This window comes from Topomyia yanbarensis, chromosome 2 (assembly GCF_030247195.1).
Source record: "Topomyia yanbarensis strain Yona2022 chromosome 2, ASM3024719v1, whole genome shotgun sequence".
NCBI lineage: Eukaryota > Metazoa > Arthropoda > Insecta > Diptera > Culicidae > Topomyia > Topomyia yanbarensis.
In genome coordinates this window covers 430,811,557-430,832,434 of record NC_080671.1, presented here as the reverse complement: position 1 = coordinate 430,832,434, position 20,878 = coordinate 430,811,557, and the positions used below count along the sequence as shown (strand labels likewise).

The 20,878-nt window shown below is 38.1% G+C and overlaps 1 protein-coding gene and 1 long non-coding RNA gene across 3 annotated transcripts; both read right to left on the bottom strand.

Moving 5' to 3' along the window:
• Positions 1-1,911: 1,911 nt before the first annotated feature.
• Positions 1,912-7,365, bottom strand: LOC131685404 (uncharacterized). 2 transcript variants are annotated; one of them, XR_009304786.1, is made up of 3 exons: positions 7,333-7,365; positions 6,400-6,837; positions 1,912-2,282 (listed from the first exon to the last, which is right to left on the bottom strand). XR_009304786.1 is itself a non-coding variant. In XM_058969105.1 (2 exons), exons 1-2 carry the CDS (start codon positions 5,837-5,839, stop codon positions 2,215-2,217), a joined length of 543 nt encoding a protein of 180 aa, XP_058825088.1. In that variant the 5' UTR covers positions 5,840-5,948; the 3' UTR covers positions 1,912-2,214. The 2 variants fall into 2 exon arrangements, 1 of the variants encoding a protein (XP_058825088.1); XM_058969105.1 differs by lacking the exons at positions 6,400-6,837; positions 7,333-7,365 and adding an exon at positions 5,365-5,948.
• Positions 7,366-13,603: 6,238 nt separating this feature from the next.
• LOC131685408 (uncharacterized) lies at positions 13,604-15,448 on the bottom strand. Its single transcript, XR_009304788.1, has 2 exons — positions 15,225-15,448; positions 13,604-15,124 (listed from the first exon to the last, which is right to left on the bottom strand). It is a non-coding gene; the product is annotated as an uncharacterized LOC131685408 (long non-coding RNA).
• Between the last annotated feature and the right edge of the window lie 5,430 nt (positions 15,449-20,878).

The window sequence follows — 20,878 nt, the reverse complement described above, 5'->3', positions numbered from 1 at the left end:
TGCAACGTTGAAAAGCTTTTTTGAAAGCTTCACGAAGACGATTTATATCGAGAGATACGCGATGTATGAGCGTGGAAGATTCAGAGAGATCACTTCCCTAATAAACATCATATGATTTAAGAGCCTAACGACCTGTTCAGGGTATCATCCAAACAATATGTGGAGTCGTTGCACTATATGGGTTAAAGTTCGTGTATAATTTATTTTTGTTAGGGTTGAGTTCTTGTCGCTCGGTCTCACGAACTTTAATGCAATTTCTTGGTTGAAAACAATCCCATTTGCTTTTGTCGTCTATGTTTATTATTTTCCAACAGTCATGTAGTATTTGTGTCACGTGACGTGTACGTACTCGCGTACATGAACCGTAGAAAAGCTACTGGATCTAAACCCACAGTCAACGTGAACGCAACAAAGTACCCAAATAGAAATGCATAACAGTATTACAGCATTTTTAATTGTTACATTACAACGAAAAACAATGCCATTCTGGAAAATTTACAATGGAAATATAATCACATTTATTGTTTCTACATTCAATTTCATTGCAAACCCGATTTTTACATGGAAAAAGAAGGGGCCGTTAAGGGATGTGACAATGAAAAAATTGAACTTTTCCCACACTGAAAAAAATCCAAACGTTAATTATATTTGCTTCAAACCGCTTAAAATTCATATGAAGAAGAAATGCTATTGTTATCACGCGCACACATACCTTCTATGTGTCAACTGTATAAACTATGTATGCACACACATAAGTTATATGTGCATATTGGTATAGAATGGGGCTTTATGTGCCTAATAGTTATGAAATGTGAATGTAAGATTAATATTTCTTGTAAATACACACATTAGGTTTATGTGCCAGCAAATAGTGTCTATATGCCTCCGTTAATTGCAAAAATCTATGTGTAAAATCAATAGGCATAACGTTTACTTTTTTTGAGTGCATGCATTCTGAAATCAAAAACATCGATTTACATGTTTTTTCCGTTGCTGGGGGCATGAAGGACTGCATCATAACTACAGTCGTGATTCGCTGCTTGGACACTTCTTAACTGGACAGCTTTTTAGTTGGACCTCCGCTAGTTGGACCATTGTCCAACTAAAAAGCATCTGAACGTCAAAATCTCATGTCAAATTGACTTTGACAATCTATCTAACAATCTTTTACACTACTAATCAGGGATACTATGTATCTTTTTCAAAGATGTCTTCACATTTTATAAAAAAAAAAAATCATTTGGCTTGATCGGACAGGATTCTGAATCGGTTATTGATTTTGAGCCAGAACTCTGACAGAAATCAGTCAGACATCCGAATAAATTTGTCTTCAAAATGAAAAACACGTCTTCACAACATTTCAAATGTCTTCAAAATGAAGATAAATCTTCAAATCTGGAATCTCTGCTACTAATGTCTTCTTTGGAGAGTTTTTGCCATTTGTCAGTCGGTCCAACTAGCGAATTAAATTCGTTACAATGTTATGTTATGTGTATAAAGTCTGTCGTACACTGGCGGATTAGCATGCAAATATGGTTGAGAAACTAGTCACTACTAATAGGGGTTGCTTTCGGTAGAGCTTAAAAGAAAACTAGCTATCAGTTGAAAGGTTGTAATCCAAAAGAGGCCTGCTCGTATATTCAGCAGTATTCTTATAATGCTTAGCTTTATCATGGTGTGTGTGTCAGTTAACACACTAAATATCTAATAGACACTTTATAGATAATGCCAAAGACTTTAGTACAATTCATCGGTACACTGAAACAAATATACATATTCGAATGCTGATACCACAGCTCTTCCTCCTTAAAGCAAGTAATGTAATCAAATTTGATAGTTGAACAAAATTATCAATTTTACGAATGATTCGAAATCGACAAAAATCAACTTCTTAAAAGTTCATGCTTATTTTCTTCTTAATGCATTAAAGTTTTAGGCTTAAGATTAAATATTTTTCACTTATGCAATAATTTTTTTTTCTTCTCATGCTGCTGCTCAGAATAGATGAAGTTTCTGTCCATCCTTTTTGTTTTAGCTCGTTTCGATCGTCGAAGTTGAACATGTGGTGAATTCACCTCTTGAATTCCTCTTTTGACTCCTCTTCTTATTTCCTCTTCAGAGAAACCCCTGAATTCGGATTCGATGTCGTTTTGTGCTGGTATCATCGTTGTATCTCGCGCCGTTGCGGTAATTACCACATTCGGTCGTATCGGTTTAACGTCCCTCTTGACCACTCGCAGTTGCGTTCGATGGGCCAGCACCACGACGCTTCCAACAAGAATCTGGAATGTATTATGAGAATACCTTTTAATATAACTTGCTTTTATCCACTTAGCCTGATTACGAGGATTATGGTTTTCGTACCACAATTCGTCTCCCTCAATAAGTTCTTCCAAGAGGTCAATCGAAGACTCTCTCGGAAGATATATATTTGGTTTTTCATTCTCGTCATATAGATTTTGAGGATTTTGTGATAAAAATTGCTTATAACTTTTCTTTGGATTTAATAAATCTATGATTGTCTTAGGAGTATAAGAGAATATTCTTTCAGACGGAAAATTTCCATCTTTTGTCGAACAATAATTCCTATAATTAATTAAAAATAAATTGATTTGGTCCTCCAAGTCCAATTCCTTCATATCTTGATCTAAAAGAAATGTTTTTAATACATCTTTTACCGTCCTCACCAATCTTTCCGCCTGACCATTACTAGCAGGGTTGTATGGTGGGCTTTTAAGAACCTTAATACCCTGTCTTTCAAGAAAATCTGTGAATGAAAAGGAATTGAATGGTGGACCTCCGTCAGATACCAAAACATCTGGCAACCCAAATCGTGCAAAAAATGCAACAAGTTTCTTTAAAACTTTATTACAATCTGTGCCTCTTTTCATCCACTCCACTTCGATCCATTTAGAATAACTGTCCACAATCAACAAAAATGTGTGATGTGAGAAGTGAAAAAAATCAATGTGTATTCTACTAAATGGTCTTGTAGTCGGAATCCATTTAGATACAATTTTTTGTTCAGGTTCAACTGCCATTCCATTACAAGCCTCACAAAATTCTCAATGTCTTTATTAATTCCAAACCAGTAGACTGACCGCCTGGCCAGTTGTTTCATTTTTACCATGCCAAAGTGGTTGGCGTGTAAAAGTCTTAAAATCCCGCTTTGCAATTGCTGCGGTATTACGACCCTGTTCTGGTATAACAAACACTCGTCCACAATTTCTAAATCTTGTTGATTTGAGAAAACGTCGACAAAGCGTTTGTCAATTTTTTCTGGCCAACCCTTTTGCATGAATACAAGAATATCCTGCAGAAACTTATCGTTTTTTGTCTCTCTGGCCACTTTAGCACAGTCAATCTGGAAATCTTTACTGAAATTAAAACTTCTAATCAGCTCATTGTCAAGCTCTATAGGCACCTTCTGGTCTAATGGAAAACGCGAACAGAAATCAGCATTACCCATTTTAGCAGAAGTTCTGTACTGTATATCGAATTCATAAATCGATAATTCCAAAATATAGCGTTGTAGCCTTGTCACAAAAATCGAATTTTTTCCTTCCTTACCAAAAATTCCTACCAATGGTTTATGATCTGTAAATACTATGAATTTTTGTCCATACAGGTATTTGTGAAATTTTTTTATGGTGCATACCAAAGCTAAAGCTTCTAGATGGAGAATAGGGTAAGATTTCTGAGCATTGTTTAACGAGAATGATGTGAAACATATAGGTTTCTCTACGCCTTCTATAATATGAGCAATTACTCCACCCAAGCCATATCCTGACGCATCAGATACAACTACTAGGGGCTTTTTTGGGTCATAGAACTCCAGGAAATTTGCAGCCAATAAGGATTTTTTACTATCCTCAAAGGCTCTACTACAGTTATCATCCCAATCAAATTTTACCTTTTCTCTCAAAAGATTATATAAGTGATATAATTTTGAGGACAAATGGGGAATAAATTTGTTATAATAATTAATTAAACCCAAAAACGATTTTAGCTCTGTCACATTCTTTGGTATTTTAGCATTCTGAATCGTCAAAACTTTATCCGGGCAAGGCGAAAGACCCTTTTCGCCAATAATATGTCCAAGGTAATCTAATTCTGTCACAAAAAACTTGCATTTATTTAGATTTACTTTTATATTTGCTTTAGCTAATCTTTCTAAAACCAAATACAATTTCTTTATACAGTCTGCCATATTAGCACCTGCAATCAAAACATCATCTAGGTAGCAAAATACATTTTCAATTCCCTCTAATACTTGATCCATTTCTTGTTGAAAAATGGATGCGCTAGAAGAAGCTCCCTGTGGCAATCTGTTATATGTAAATAGCCCTTTTATTGTATTAATTACCATGAATTTTCGGGACCTTTCAGACAGAGATAGTTGTGTATATGCCCCCTCCAAATCCAATGCACAAAACACTTTGCAACCGGCTAAACCAGCGAACAAATCTTGTGCTACTGGCAAAGGGTAAGTATTTGGAATAATGCATTTGTTTATTGACACCTTGCAGTCAATAACAAGCCTTATTTCATTATTTTTCTTTATGACAACGATTACTGGAGATGCCCACTCGCTAGTCTTTAATGGAGTAATAACTTTTTCTTTTTCTAATTTATCCAAATAAATTAAAACTTTCTCCCTTAACCTGTAGGGAACGTCATAAGCCTTTTTAAAAATAGGCAAATCGTTTTTCAAAACCAAATCAGCTTCGAAGCCGCCTATGGGAGTAGAAAAATCTTTAATAAAAACATTTGCAAACTTTTGTTTGATGTCTTTTACAACCGAAATACTTTGATCCTTGTCCGACAACACATTATTAACGGACAATTTGTCCGAAAAAATCTCTCTCCAGCTGGGAAAAAATACATCTAACCATGGTCGTCCCAATAAAGGAATAAAATCATTGCTACAATTTAGCACCACCCACTGAGAAGTCCAAAAAATTGTTTCAAAATCGTTCAACACGGGTCCAACGATGGACGTTCGTTGAACGGTTATTTGGACGATGTCCAAATTGGTCCAACGAACGTCCTTCATTGGACGATTTTGAAACCAACCGTTCTTAGAGGGCAATAACTTCAATTTTGCTTCTTTTCCTCTACATTTAACCAAAACGTTAGTTTCACCCTCTATTGTAAGTTTTGTACCATTTACAACAAATAATTGCTTTGTAGATTTCGTCAAGGTTTTGCTAAAATTTAATAAATATTGTTTTTTTCCGATTACCGAGACAGAAGATCCGCAATCTATCTCCATTTTGAGAGATTTACCTTCGACTTCAACATCGATCAAACAAGGATTACTTATATGATTAATAGACGACACAAGCATACATTGAAATTCACCTGAATCATTCTTATCGTCCTCGTCGTCCGAAGCATTTGTCTCCAAACGGTTGAATAAATCGCTTAAACTGCTTGGTCCTGCTCCCGAGTCCACAAACTGGACCGCATTCCTACGAAGGTTTTTTAATTTGAAGCATTTTCGCTTCAAATGCCCTTTTATTCCACAAAAATCGCAGACACGGCTCTCGACACGGCGTACATCCTGTTCATCCCTCCACTCAGCTGGACGAAAATCTGTAAAATTTTTAAATCTGCCATCCTTCTCTCTATTGTATGGTTTGAATCCCAAACGATTTTTTACTGAGTACCTAAAACCTGCTTGTCGAGATTCATTTGTATTTGCCCTAGCCTTAGCAAAGGTTGCTGCTAACTTTTCTAAAGCAAGGCCACGAGGTCTTCTAATATCATGATTCATAAAAGCAATTTGATCAGAATTGGTACCGATTCCCAACGATTTAGCATTTGCCCCTGCCATCTCCCACGTAGCTATTAGTTTTTCAGCCGATTCAAGCGTCAAATTTTGCTCATTTAGCAATCGTTGCTGGAGAGTCTGATCTCTCAAACCAGCAACAATGCGCTCACGAATCGCTTCACCTTTAAAAATTTTAAAATTGCAGAATTCTGCTTGTAGTTTGATTGCAAGGACAAAATCCTCAGCCGATTCGTCCGGATGTTGCTTACGATTATTGAATTTGAAACGTTGTATTATGTCGGATTCGACCTTGTCGAAACGTGCTTTAAGCTTTTCTATCATTGTTTCGTAAGCAACATTCGCTAAATCGCTATTTGGAAACAGTAATTCCAATTCGGAAAAAAACCGATGGCCCACTAAGGGTTATAAAGTGTGATTTTTTTGCTTCTTCAGCCACGTTGCCCACTGCGAAAAAATAATCAAGGCGCTCCACCCAATCCGAAAAGGATGCTCCTTTGCGGTACGGTTCAATCGTGGCTGCCATTTGAGCCATTACTGTTATAAAAATGGTCGTAAACAATGAACAAATAATGAAGAAACAATAAAAAAATGTTTCCGCTTACCGAACGATGTCGCTTCACACTTATGCTGTTAAATTTCAACGATGACGGACGCAATCACCGGTATATCAAACCGACGACACAGCTTTCCAAGAGCGAACCGGCAACCAAACCACCAGTAAACTGAATTGTATTTCCAAACGGTTTATCCTCAATCCGAACAATTATCCGGATGTATTACACTCTCTTACTTCCTGGCTGTAAACTTGTCCTGCTGTGAACGCTGACGAAATTGCCGCCTTGTACGGATGGTTGCAGTGCTGTTTTTCGTCGTTTGCCTAGTAAACCACTGTTCACAATCCGTAAGAAAAATTCACACGCGCACTAAAAGGTACTTTTTTTTCTCGTCGCCACTTATAAAGTCTGTCGTACACTGGCGGATTAGCATGCAAATATGGTTGAGAAACTAGTCACTACTAATAGGGGTTGCTTTCGGTAGAGCTTAAGGCTCAAGTTACCTCAAGGCTTGGTAGTATGCGTAAGAAAAATTGTGTTCAGCTTTGCCACCAGATTATCCATTTAAACCTTTTCAAAACTCTAAAAGTAGAATATCAGTCGATTTATTAGGTCATCACGATTCAATTCATGCAAAATACCTGCTGGAAAAACCATCGGCTTAGCTGGATGGTGCTTTTGAAAAAGTGGCTGTGATTTTTTATCACACTACCACACCGAGCTGGGGTACGCAACACAACTGCGCAATGAAAAAACCACAGCCACTTTTTCAAAAGCACCATTTAGCTAAGCCGATGGTTTTTCCAGCAGGTATTTTGCATGAATTGAATCGTGATGATCTAATAAATCGACTGATATTCTTCTTTTAGAGTTTTAAAAAGGTTTAAATGGATAATCCGGTGGGAAAGCTGAACACAAATTTTCCTACGCACACTACCAAGCGTTCAATTCTAACACATGCTTAAAAAAGGTAACTTGAACCTTAAAAGAAAACTAGCTATCAGTTGAAAGGTTATAATCCAAAAGAGGCCTGCTCGTATATTCAGCAGTATTCTTATAATGCTTAGCTTTATCATGGTGTGTGTGTCAGTTAACACACTAAATATCTAATAGACACTTTATAGATAATGTCAAAGACTTTAGTACAATTCATCGGTACACTGAAACAAATATACATATTCGAATGCTGATACCACAATGTGTTACAAGAAAAGTTGTTGCTAACAAATAAAACTGTTGTAAATTCAACGTCTCTACGATCAATTTCGATATTGCTTTATGTTCGGGTAGCGGATGAGGTGCGCGCGGACCGAGATGCATTAACGGACGATTCAGACAATACATCAGCTTCCGTCAACGTCAACGGAGCGTCACCGTTCCGTCACGATAGCCATCGCTGAGTTTGTCGGACTCTCGAAAAAGCTTAAACATACGGAGGTCAAGCTGTCCTTTATCAAGCAATGTGTGCAAGAAGGCAAAGTAAAGTTGCGTTACGTACCGACTGCAGATCAGACGGCTGATGTGCTTACAAAAGGGCTAACATTTTCATTATTTGAGAAACACCGTTTGAAATTAGGAGTACAAGAGTGATATGTTTAAGGAGGGATGTTAGAGTTACGCATAAACTTATCACAGTGTATTGGGTAACTATATGAGAAAAATGTGCTGCTTGAATTGAAACGTGTAACCAAGATAAATATTAATAAACTTTCAGTTTCAACCTTCCATACAGATATAATACACGTGTTTGGTTCTAACCTTCCCTCTTTTCAAATTCTACGTTACAACCCAGCGGGGATACCATTATGCCAGATTTTTTTTAAAGATTCTAGCAAAAAGTCAAATATGGACGTCTGTTCTCTGTGCGTTTCCATATGCACCGGGATTCTGGTGTTATTAAACTCGACCTCGTGTTGCATGTTGTTCTTTTCAATAAAGTTTTCTGCCTGTGCTAAACTTCTAAATGTGATCAAAACACAGTTTTTAATGTGATGTAGATGAATGTACGTAACATCAGCGAGATTAAGCTCCATTTTGACATTAACTAATTGCTCCACTTCCTGAACTGTGGATCTAACACGAGTTTTATTAAAGTTGATCGAAATCGTGTTATCCCGTAGCACGGGCACTTTTGTTTCATTTGGCAAACTCATTTCACTCCGCAGCCGATTCGATTGGTTCGACTGTCAAGTTTCCTTGTAAACGGACTACAGGTCATTAATATGCTATGTATATACGAACGGCTTGATCTTTTCTTTTTCAATTTCTACGTAAGAGAAAAAAGTTGTGAGATTAAAAAAGACGCGATCTGAACTTGAGGAAATAAATCGAAGACTCAATAAAGAAAAATATTTTAGGCTTACAGGGCAAAAACCAGGACAAATCAAGCATTTTCCTCGACTTCCCAGGACACCAGGACAGTCATTGAAAAATCAGGACGTGTCCTGGGAAACCAGGACGTATGGTCACCCTAAATTATCTTCCCGCCAGATGGCGCTTCGGAAAAAAATGTGTTTTCTTCCTATTTCGTTGAAAGTCACAGCAACGCGCGATGGATATTAGCTAGTATTTCATATTAGGATGTTGTAACTATTTTGGAATAAATTGGTCGAATGTCATTTTCGTTTGAGGCAGAAACTAACTCAGTTTCGGACCAAACTGCTGTCAAACCGTTTTTTAAGCCAGTTTCAAACCTACCCAGCTTTTTACGTGTCATAATGGCGGTCAAAATTGCTCAGTTCGTAATACGTTTAATGGCCCTTTTTTGACAATAATCGTTTACGTCAACCGCCCAATGCGGCCCTGTAAAAAAAATGCGGACGAACATGGTCAGGCGATTTAAAAAGTTTGACATTTGACTCAACTAGCTTGTGCTAATTGCCGCTCGGAACAAATGCAATTTGCGAATGCGATTTAAAGGCAATTTCAATACTTAGACAAATTTTCTGGCGGCCGAAATGGACTTGATTGTTTTTCGCGTTTTTTAAATATGGCGGTTCATTTTTGGTTTAAGGTTAAAAATTGTTTTTTGAACAATTGGTGTGTTTTCAATTGTATTTTGTTTGTCTAGTGCACTTCATTTAGCCAACGAATGTGGGAAATTGTGGAATCGTGTGTATGTATAGTAGAACAAGATCTCTGACCTAAAGTCTAAATGAACGTCCGATTGTGATAAGTTTTGGTGTGCAATACCAATTTCACCCTTGATTCTTCTTATAAGTGAGTATGTGAGTAGATAATGAATCCGAAAATAAGTATTATTTTTAATTTTCATATTAGGCAATTAAGGGCGATTAAATGGCGCGTTCCCTGGGCGATTTAAGGGCGGGTTGGGCGGCAAAAAAATGACGGCGGCAAATCGCCCAAATGTTGCATTTGAAATAGCCCCCTAATTGCCAGCAATTTGCAGGTAAATTGAGGGGCAATTAGCGCATCCGAGTTGGCAAATAGCCCCCCGTTAGCCAGCAAATTGCCCTTTTTTGACTGGGCGAACATGGTCAGGCGATTTAAACAGTTTGACGTTTGACTCATCTCGCCTGTGCTAATTGCCCCTAGGAACAAATGCAATTGGCGAATGCGATTTAAAGGCAATTTCAACACTTAGACCAATTTTCTGGCGGCTGAAATGGACTTGGTTGTTTTTTGCGTTTTTCAAACATGGCGGTTCATGTTTGGCTTAAGCTTAAAATCGTTTTTTAAACAATTGGCGTATTCTCGCTTGAATTTTGTTTGTCTGGTGCACTTTATTTAGCCAACGAATGTGGGAAATTGTGGAATCGTGTGTAAGTATAGTGGAACAAGATCTCTGACCTAAAGTCTAAATGAAAGTCAGATTGTGGTAAGTTTTGTTGTGCACCATCGATTCTTCCTATAGTTTGGTGGTGATTACTTAGTGTACTGATAAATTTATGTGAGTAGATAATGAATCCGAAAATGATCATTTTTTTTAATTTTCATGTCGGGCAATTAAGGGCGATGAAATGGCGCGTTCCTGGGCGATTTGGAGGCGGTTTAAGGGCGGATAGAGCGGCAAAAAATGACGGCGGCAAATCGCCCAAATGTTGCATTTAAAATAGCCCCCTAATTGCCAGCTATTTGCTGGCAAATTGTAGGGCAATTAGCGCATCCGAGTTGGCAAATAGCCCCCCGCTAGCCAGCAACTTGCCCTTTTTGACTGGGTATTATCGCCAAAAAAGGGCCATTAAACGTATTACGAACTGAACAATTTATACCGCCGTAAAAAGCTGGATATATATTTGAAATATATTTCGGGTTTGCTCACACCACCGTTTTTTTGCGAGAACCCAACTCAGTTTCATTAAAAACGTTTGTTTGAAGCAGCTAACCTGGGTTAGTTTCTAGGTTCTCAACTGAAAACGACATAAGTCTCCGTTCGTTGTTAAGAACCAAGATGATACCACAAATTCTCTAAAAACTAGGAGTGGGTAATGTCCGGGACATAACCGCGGTGTTGACGTAGGACTAAACTTGGGCATATCATATGACATTCATGGATAATTTGAACCAATGCACTTTTTGAATGAATGTTTACTCGAAATTTCATGTCGAATGAGATTGCCACATTCACTGATAAATAAATAAATAAATAAATTCTTTCTCCACTATGTTTTCATCCTAATAAGAACGGTTTGCAGATAACTATTTTTGGTGATACCAGACGAGAATCCTTTCTAACGATTCGAACCTTGCCCGAATAAGCTTCTGCTGCGTACATACACGAACATTCCCCTTTTGCAGCTCACATCGAATGAGCATTGTATATCTCAATGCGATCACTTTTATAAACTTCTTAGTGCAGATGGAAGTCCATCCTTTTGTGCGACAAATGGAAATATTTTCATCATTCTTTTTGGTGTGGCTTTCACTTAGTTGCAGGGTTGCCACATTCACTAATGTTCTACAAAATCATTTCTATCAAAATTTACGGTAAAATCAACGGAATCTACTACACAATTGTTTTGATTATTTCCCAACAAATCGCGCAAAAATCTGTTTGTTCCGTACAGCACAGCGCAAATAATTGACGTTGGAAAACAAATCGGCAACTTCAGCTGCCAAACACTTAGAAACGATCGAAGCATTTTTTCGTCAATGTCACTTTTCTGACTCAAATTTTTGTAGGTATTTTCTTGCTTCCGTCCAATTGGTCACTTTTTTGGTTCTGTCGTACATTTTTCGGATATTATTATAGAAAATAACTAACCCGATAAGAGGGAAGTTATTTTCCAAAGCACGAAATGGAAATTGCAATTGTAATTCTTCTGAGAACGATGTTGTGGTCCTAATAAGAACCGTTTGTTGTGAATATTATTTCGCCGTTTCCCGCTCGGCATGATGATTATTCGCTTGGTATGGATAGCAGATTGGTATCTTCCAACAAACTAACCAGGCAGGCCTCGCTGGCTTCTTAGAGGGCCATTACGGCTGAGTTCCGGAAGAGTAGATCGGTTTTGAAATGCTGTGCAATCTCACGGACTAGGCACTGGAAGAGCAGCTTGCGAATTAGTAACTCTGTCCACTTCTGAGAGCGATGAATTTCACGCAGGGCGACGACAGTTCTTGGTTGGCAGCGATAAGTCAGTAACAATGATTTGGTTGGTGGTCTAACTGCAGCTTCTCGTTGAGCAGCACACGTATGTGTGTTCGGCTCTGTGGCTTAGACACGTCTGGCTTTAAGAAAAACTGTGACACCCGTATTTATAGGTTCTAGCATTAATGTTGATTCGCACTAAAAGTAGTTTTTGAACTTTTTAAACAAGTTTTACATAGCAAACAAGGTATCAATAGCAAGCGTTGAACGTTTTCCTTTCGATTTACGAAACAAAATTAGTAATTCCCTTAGTAGGAGAAAAGTTATTAAGGTTCAAAGTGTACGTAACGAATCCGTTTTGAAAATTTTGAAATGACACCCAGTATAGTAAAGAATGACGTAAGTCCTACGTCAAAACGGTGGAATTCTCGTGCCTAAGAGCAACTAAAACTCGAATCGAGTGCTCCTATTGTTGTACTTCCATTTGACTCCATTTGACTAAACTTTTTTGATTTCTAGGACACCAACACAGTTGTAATGTGTATTGACAACTTACACATAACGCGATGTTTTCAATTCGCCATTGGCGATTTGCGGCAAAACCAAAATTAGTCATGCGACACCTATGATTCAGCTCATGAACTGGCAAAGTGATACAGTTTGCTTTTTTCACCCGTAAGTGAGTCGTAGCTTACAAAAAAATCTTCATTATCTTCTCGGAAAAAGCTTACCACTGCCAAAATATGAATGAAACGAGTAAGAAATTTAGTTTTATTTGCAATTATTCTGAAATTACACCCATTTGCAACTATTTCACTCATACATTTCTTCAAAATGTAATCGGGGTATTATTGTGGTTATAAAAAATCGTTCCATAAATAAAGTTCCAACTCGAAGCCGAAACCCAATCAGTACCAATGTCAAACTCCTTCATATTTTGAACTACGTAGGAGAGAAGGATCGGCTGTGCATGATACAAAGCTGACACTTTCCTATTAGCCGGATATATTCTTTCCTCGCCTGATCTGGAGTTTCATGAATTTACACCATCTCATGAAGGTTTAGCTTAACTTAGGACGAACGGAAAATGCTGTTGCGGCGGCTACGGTGTTCAACAAATTACATTTCGAAACAGCGCGTGTATAGCTCTGCGAATAATATTAGAAACCACTATGTTTTACACTCTTTTCGCAAGATGTTTACTCATCATCTTATAAAATGATGGTTTTCCTTCATTTTCATAAACCATTATCAACAAATTGATCGGTAATTTGGTGTTTAAAAGTCATTTTTTACCAATGTTTACAGAAAATATATGCACTATGACAGAACAGAATAAAATCAGCAACACTTTCCTTCCAGCGCTATCTGCGAGCGGTTTCAACGTAGAATCGCCAATCTGATTTAACCTCATTTGACACAAATTCCACCCGATTTAACCTCAATCTCTCACTAACACAACTGCACAAGGATTAGTCCATGCGTTGGACAAAATGGCAGACGCTGCTCTAACCAACGGCTTCAAATGGGTAGGGTGACAATAGAAACATGGCGAAAATAGGCTCATCACCCTATGTTGAAAAAGGGCTCTTGCTATTGAAAGTTGATGTGACAAAAAGGTAGTCGAGAATGTTTCCCCATACAGATACTGCTAATGTTCAAACCAAATATGGAAGGACGAACACTTGTAATCAACGAACGTTTGAGCTTTGGTTCGAAACGCAAACTGCAACTCAAACATTTATTATTATTTTGTACCGCACCTCTCACTGTTTCTTCTCTCTTAAAGCTTAAAACGAGCTTTACGATCTTGCGCTGGCAAAGGACTCGTATATAGGTCTTACCCAGTAATGGTGTTTTTTTTTCTTGTTTTGTTTTCAATAGGAACCAACAAATGCTTATATCTTAATGGAACACATCCTTCTCTGGGGACGATCCATCGAGATTACTTTGGTTTCCCATATTACCCGAACTGGAGGGTTATTCCATTTGATCGTATGAGGGAGCAGACTACCTACATTGATGCGCTATATCGAGCAGTTATATACAAGTGATCTTTCGTTACAGTTCTAGCGATGGATTCGATTGTCGTTCAGTGGAGGCAAGTGTCGATACTGCAGGAATCTTAGTGCTATTGTGCATGGAAATCTTCAAATGTACTGAGGTGCCCTCTACATAAGTTTTGAGAAAGATCAGAAAAATGTAAACAAACATCAAGCATTTTATTAACCTTTTTTCAGCACTGATTTTAAAACTATTTGTCAGTCCAACATTAAAAAGCGCGTAATAGTGAAAACTTACCATCACCTTCAGTAGAGTCGCTCAATATTTACATTTTTCAATATAGTATATATAAATGGCAACGAACTGTTAAAGGCAATTCAGTCTGAGTAACATTTTTTAGGTATCTATTGTCTGTTTCTTATTGCTAAGATTAGAAAAATCCAAAGAAACTGTGAATATGCATCATAAAAGCATATTTCGGATTTATTTTCTCGCGATATTTGAACCGTAACACTCTTCTCTCGCTCGAGTCTACCATATACAACTATCTCTCTTACAGGAAGCAATGCATTCTACACTATTTACACAAATAGTAATTATGAACTAAATCTGAAGATTACGCATCGATAGAACTGTTTCCCTGGCATGAATGTATATATTACTTGAACCAGGACATTCCTCGGGTAGTCTGATTCATACATCATTTAATGGCTTAACCCACCAGTACGGGAACAAAACTCATCTTTTCCTGTATCTCCTTCGCTTACCAGCGCGTGTGAGAGAAGAAAAGAATCTCATAACTGGTACAGAGATGCCAGGTACTTTTTTCAAATGTCTGCGATAATAATTTTAAAAGTCTGGGAAGAACAAAAATGTCAGGAAAGCTAGTGTAACCAAAAGCCTTTATATTCAAAAATCTGCAAATATCTGCAACAAAACTAAAAAATCTGCAAATATCTGCAACCAAACTAGAAAATCTGCAAATATCTGCGTCATCGAAAAAATCTGCAGCTTAAATTAAAAGTCTGCGAATTTGCAGACTTGTCTGCAAATCTGGCATCTCTGAACTGGTACGATATGAACCAATGTCTATTGCCAGCAGCTATTGTCCATTTTTGGAAGAAGAAGGCACAGCACACAAGAAGAAGAAGGCATCTGTTTCCTTTCTACTCTGATCAAATTAGGGTGCGAAATCTTTCCCAACGGGGAACAACTTCCCTGTAAGAAAGAAAACATACTTGTAATTTGAATATAAACGCGCTTCACTCGTAACTGAAAAATAAAGCGAAAACGTATATTGTATGAATAAATCGACTACCTTTTGGAAATTCACTAGACTACCCGTACAAGTTCGACTTTATTTTATGTTCCATGGACTTTTGCCAGCATTTCCAATTGATAGTTGAAGGATTTCAAAAGGCTCAATTCTTTGATAATGTAACTACAGTCAAGCTTCCAGCCAATAAATGATTTCTTACAAAACTCGAAAAAATTCAACGTGAATAGATAGTCTGTTCATGAAAATTTGACGTCTATGACAACGCCGTCTCGACACCGAGCTTTTTGAGCAGGGGCTAACTTGGCACACAGCGGGTAGTGCGCGCGCAAATTTTAATAGGACGACATGATCTTCTATTAGGGCCTAAGCAAATATTATAAATTAAATTAAAATATTTGGCCTGAGTCGCAATGTACTCAAATGGAAAAAAATCAGTTTGAATATTCTACGATGTTTTTTAAAATGTAGCATTTATTGCAGATATAAATTATTTTGTGACAATATTTTTCTTAGACTTTATAACAATAGAACAAAGAATTTGATTCCTATGATTTTAGTAGGTAGAAACTAAAAAAAAAATGCGTACGCCCAATTTGTTTTTCAGTAGAGCACTCTAGTGGGAGTGTGGCCATGAGGAAGAAGAGCATGACGTATCCAAACAAGCATGAAATTTGACGTATTCATGTGTTTTCTTCTTCATCATGGCCACACTATAACTATAGAGTGCTCTACTTTTCAGTCGTGATTTCGCCTTTCAGAATTCGCCGTTTGCGAAACGACTAAACCGTGAACATAATTTTCAGAAGGGCGCGATAAATGGGCTAAACCTGGGATGGGACTTGCATATAGATGTTTTTTTTCCAATTTTTATTTTTATTTACCATACTACTCACATGCGCTCTCATTCTGGTTCACATATCGCTCACATGACATCTCATTCTGTCCCACACTGGTTCAAAGTGACGTTTGAGAGCTGGATCAATTAGACACTTGTTTTTTCTCTTTCGTATGTCCGTCCCTGGGCTAAACCTCCCTCTAAGAACGGTCGGTTTCAAAAACGTCCAATGAAGACCGTTCGTTGGACCAATTTGGACATCGTCCAAATAACCGTTCAACGAACGTCCATCGTTGGACCCGTGTTGAACGATTTTGAAACAATTTTTTGGACGTCTCAGTGGGTGGCTTCTTTTTTCTCCACTTCTTATATTTTGCTAATCCCTGTTGAAAATGACACACCCCTCTCGACCAATGTTGCCAAAACATTAGTTTTGTTTCGGTTGTGTCTAAAACTGGACTCTGTCAAAAGATCAATCTTTTTAACAGAAGACAGGTCTTCGAGTTCAGCTAAATCACCGCATCCCTTGGGTACATTGACTTCACTTTTTTCATTAATTTTGACATCGGGAAACACGGGTCGAACTCATTTTAAATAAGTCATTTTCTTTACATGGTTTAATTTTTGTTTGGAAACAATATATAGGTAAGCTCCAGTTCGATTGTACGCAGAAAAACAGCAGCAGAAAATGCACCTAATTACATCGATTTGATATTATAGATGTAGTTAAAAACCAGTAAATCGATCGAAGTGATAATATCATAGGAAGAACAAGAACCTATTACCGGAAGAACCTTTTCCCGATTTGCTCCAAAGTACTTCCAATTCCCTCGGTACTGGAAAAAGACAATTGAGTCATTAGTTTCCATTCCACTCATTCCAAAATTCGTTGCAATACGTTAAAACGATATTTTAGTTTTTTTTAAATGAATCTTATGTAAACATAGACAACCATAGGAAAACTTCGGTTGTTTTACATCTGGCCTATCAAGACAACATCCAAAATGAAAAAAAAAACCTATATACATTGAATGCAAGACGGATACAGGTGTGCACATTTTTTCTGTGTGTGAGTGCGGTTGTCATTTTTCTTTGATGAAGCCCAAACAACAAGAGGATATGAAGAAGAAAAGCACAAACAGTGGACGTAATGGGCCCTTCTGTTGCCATAAGTTTTGTTTCGGTTCGGTCATAGTTAATTTAATTGGCTTTTTCGAGGTAAAAAGTGTCCATAAGTGTTCAAATCGATGGATCTGAAGTGAAGCCCGGCCTTTTCTCACTTTTCATCGTGCGCCAAAGAATCAGGATGCTCGTTCGCATGTTGATGTTTACTTCAAGGGCACCGGCCGCCATGCTTAATTTTGCAAGTATAATGCTAATACATTCAAAATCAAATGTTCCCAAGAAGAGAAGAACTTCTTGCATTGAATGGAGTTAATGTCAAATTAAAATAACCCTGCGGGAAAACATTAGAGTTACTATGTTAAGAGTTACGCGGACACAAAAGCCGGAAACCTGGCAGCTCTTATTTAAGGAAAAAACACTGGCATCCCATCCCACATTCCGGAAAGGCTGCCTGAACAATAAGCCTGCCTCGTGGCTACCAGGCCCGATTCAGTGACGTTTCCACTTGGATGTCAGATTATGAAATGACAATTAAAATTCGCCCGCTTCGAACGTGCTCGCGGTTACTGTGTTTTTCTCCACCATTGCGTATTGACCGGTTGGAAGATTTTCCAGTTTCATTTTGAAAGTAGTTTTTTATACATAGGTAAGAATTCCATTTTTACTAAAAAGTTTTAATTCCAGAAGCACCCGAATTACGTCGATTGCTTTTAAGAGATCGTCTCTTCAATTCCATTCCCAACAATACACCTTGTCCAACGTTTGGTTTTGCCAAACCTAAACGTTAATAGTCATCTATCCTGGTGGTATCGGGTCATTAAGGGCCAAATAACCCTCTAAGAACGGTTGGTTTCAAAATCGTCCAATGACGGATGTTCGTTGGACCAATTTGGACAACGTCCAAATAACCGTTCAACGAACGTCCATCGTTGGACCCGTGTTGAACGATTTTGAAACAAATTTTTGGACGTCTCAGTGGGAAATAAGATGACTCCATCCAATAGCATCTAATAAAACCACTGAGAACTGACATACAAGTAAAGTTTTCAACTTGTGTAAGAAATTAAACAGTCGCTTTGAAATGAGAACAGCAAGTAGCAACTTGCCACTAGTTGGCGCTTCGATCGGCCAGCAATCGCTATACGGGACTTGTATACAAACTGGGATACAATGGTGACTCACGCATGCGAACCTTTATGCGATGGTGATTTTCAACGTATTTTCATTTAAATGTTTACACAGGTTTTTCGGGAAAGTTTGTTCTAGCTTATATGTCTGTTCTTTGTGATAAAACATATATTATAATATTTTTCTTTACTTTTTCTTCGAAAACTAAATGTGGCAAACAAAACAATAAATTGAAACTAAGAAGAAGAAGAAACACCAACAACCGGTTCACTAGCGGTTGTGGTCACTCTGGCTGCTAGAAGTAGAGCAGACGGCTGGCAGCCATGCCTGCCTCAAAACCGATAGGCGAAATTCTGGTAGAAACGGTTGTATCGATTGAGGTGTATGTCTGGCAGCCGCGAGGCAGCCATACACCAGATTGTCTGCCAGCTTGCCATGTTTCGCTCGCTGGCAGCCGGGAGACAGTCGTCTGGTAGCAAGCGTTGACCGGGATGTAAATGTTCAAGCTCTAGCTTAATAATTTCATTGTCGTCGTAAGCTAAGAGAAGAGACGACAACAGGCTTCTTGCTCTTCTTAATTCTCTCTACTAGGCCCTGCCGTAAATCTGAAGACAGAAAGCGTTCATCGTTGCCAGATTCATTTTGCATGTTTTTTACAATTGCTGAAAATAATTGTACCTCAAAGCTCGCACTTCAACCATGAATTTACAATGCTAGCTGCATTTAAAAATTTAATTTAATTATTATTCATGTCTCTATTAACAATACACGTAGCTATATCGTCATTCAGGACTTTTATTCAATTGGCATGAAATGTTGAAGTGTATGAGAAGCAGCCATAATAGATTCAGCAGCACTGTTTTCTATCCCGTTTGTAAATATACCCTCTAAGAACGGTTGGTTTCAAAATCGTCCAATAAAGGACGTTCGTTGGACCAATTTGGACAACGTCCAAATAACCGTTCAACAAACGTCCATCGTTGGGCCCGTGTTGAACGATTTTGAAACAATTTTTTGGACGTCTCAGTGGGTAATGAACGTTCATCGCTGGCAAAACGACCAATCAGAAGCTGGTTCAATATTGAGGTTAGGACTGGATCAAATTAGCTACGCGATTGTCTTCTCTTCTGTTAGGTCGTAAGTAAGAACTTTACATGCACGAATAGTGTGACGGCGAGTATCCCTCGTCGACAGAGATCACCGATCATGGAGAGTGAAGTTTACCTCGGTCATCGAAATAAGGTAGAGAGGTTGACAGATAGATTGGCAGAGGAAAGAATAATAATTGCAAGCGCACGTGAGCAGAACGGTGTTAAAATTTCAACTAAACTAAATATACTTAAAGCTAAATTAATCCTAGTTCCATAGTTTGAAAGTGAATTTAATTTGAATTATTTAGAAGTAAGTGGAATTTATTTCTCTACATTTGTTTAATTTAATGCCTCATTTAATGTCTACAGCTAACCTAACCCAAATTCCATACGATCGGTTGAGAATATTGGTGAAGATAGACTGAAAGATTGTGAGTTTATTCTATTCAATTATATTAAAAATATTAACGGTGAATAATAAATTATAGCTAAAGCGTTCACACAACCAATAGCGTTTAAGGACGACTGGGAACTTTCAGCAACAATATTCCTTCAGAATTTTTCACCTGAAACACTTTGACCGACATGGAGCATTTGGATGAACCTAAATCGGGATACAGCTGTGTGCTATGTCAGCAACCTGATAATATCGATGATATGGTTGCTTGCGATGCCTGCTCTTTATGATTTCACTACACTTGCGCAAATGTGGACGTGACTGTCAAAGATCGTCATTGGAAATGTGTAGCATGTGGACCCACTCCGGATTCAGACAATAAAAAAGACAGGCACAATCAAGAAAGCTGTTGACCCATCAAAACAATTGATGGTTCCAATCGGGACAGAAAAAAGATCGACGAGATCGATTGCCGCTAGCAAAACAAGTTCACGAAAGAGTAAAAAGGTAATCATGGACGAAAAGGCCAGCGTAACATCTAGTGCCCGTGCTCGCTTAGAACTGGAATTGGAGCTTCTTGAAAAGAATAAACAGATCAAGGAGCTAGAGTTGGCTTCGGAAAAAGAGATGCGAGATCGCCAGTTGGCGCAAGAGAAGAAAGCGCGAGATCGCGAGTTGGCGATGGAAGCGAAGAGGATTGCTGAGGATAAAGCATTTGAAGAGCGAAAGCTAGCTGAAGAGAGGGACTTCCGAAAGCAACAGATGGCCATACGAAAGCAATCCACGGAGGAAAAGGCAAAAATAGTACGACAGCTTTCACATCACGGCAGCAGCAATAAGTCCAGCATTGTTGCTGAAAGTCTCTGTCGACGAGGGATACTCGCCGTCACAAATAGAAAAAAAAAAACAATTCGAAGATCGAATACTTGTGCGAATATCTCTTCATGTTACAGAAAAAAATTTGGTTCTTCTCGTTTCTCTACACGTGATAACACAAGATAAGAGTTAAATAGTTATGACCATAATCACAATACCTTTCCCATATACATCCAAAGAGAACATGTTATGTGACGTCATGCTCGATTGGCTCCGGTATTTGACATGTTCAATTGGCTCC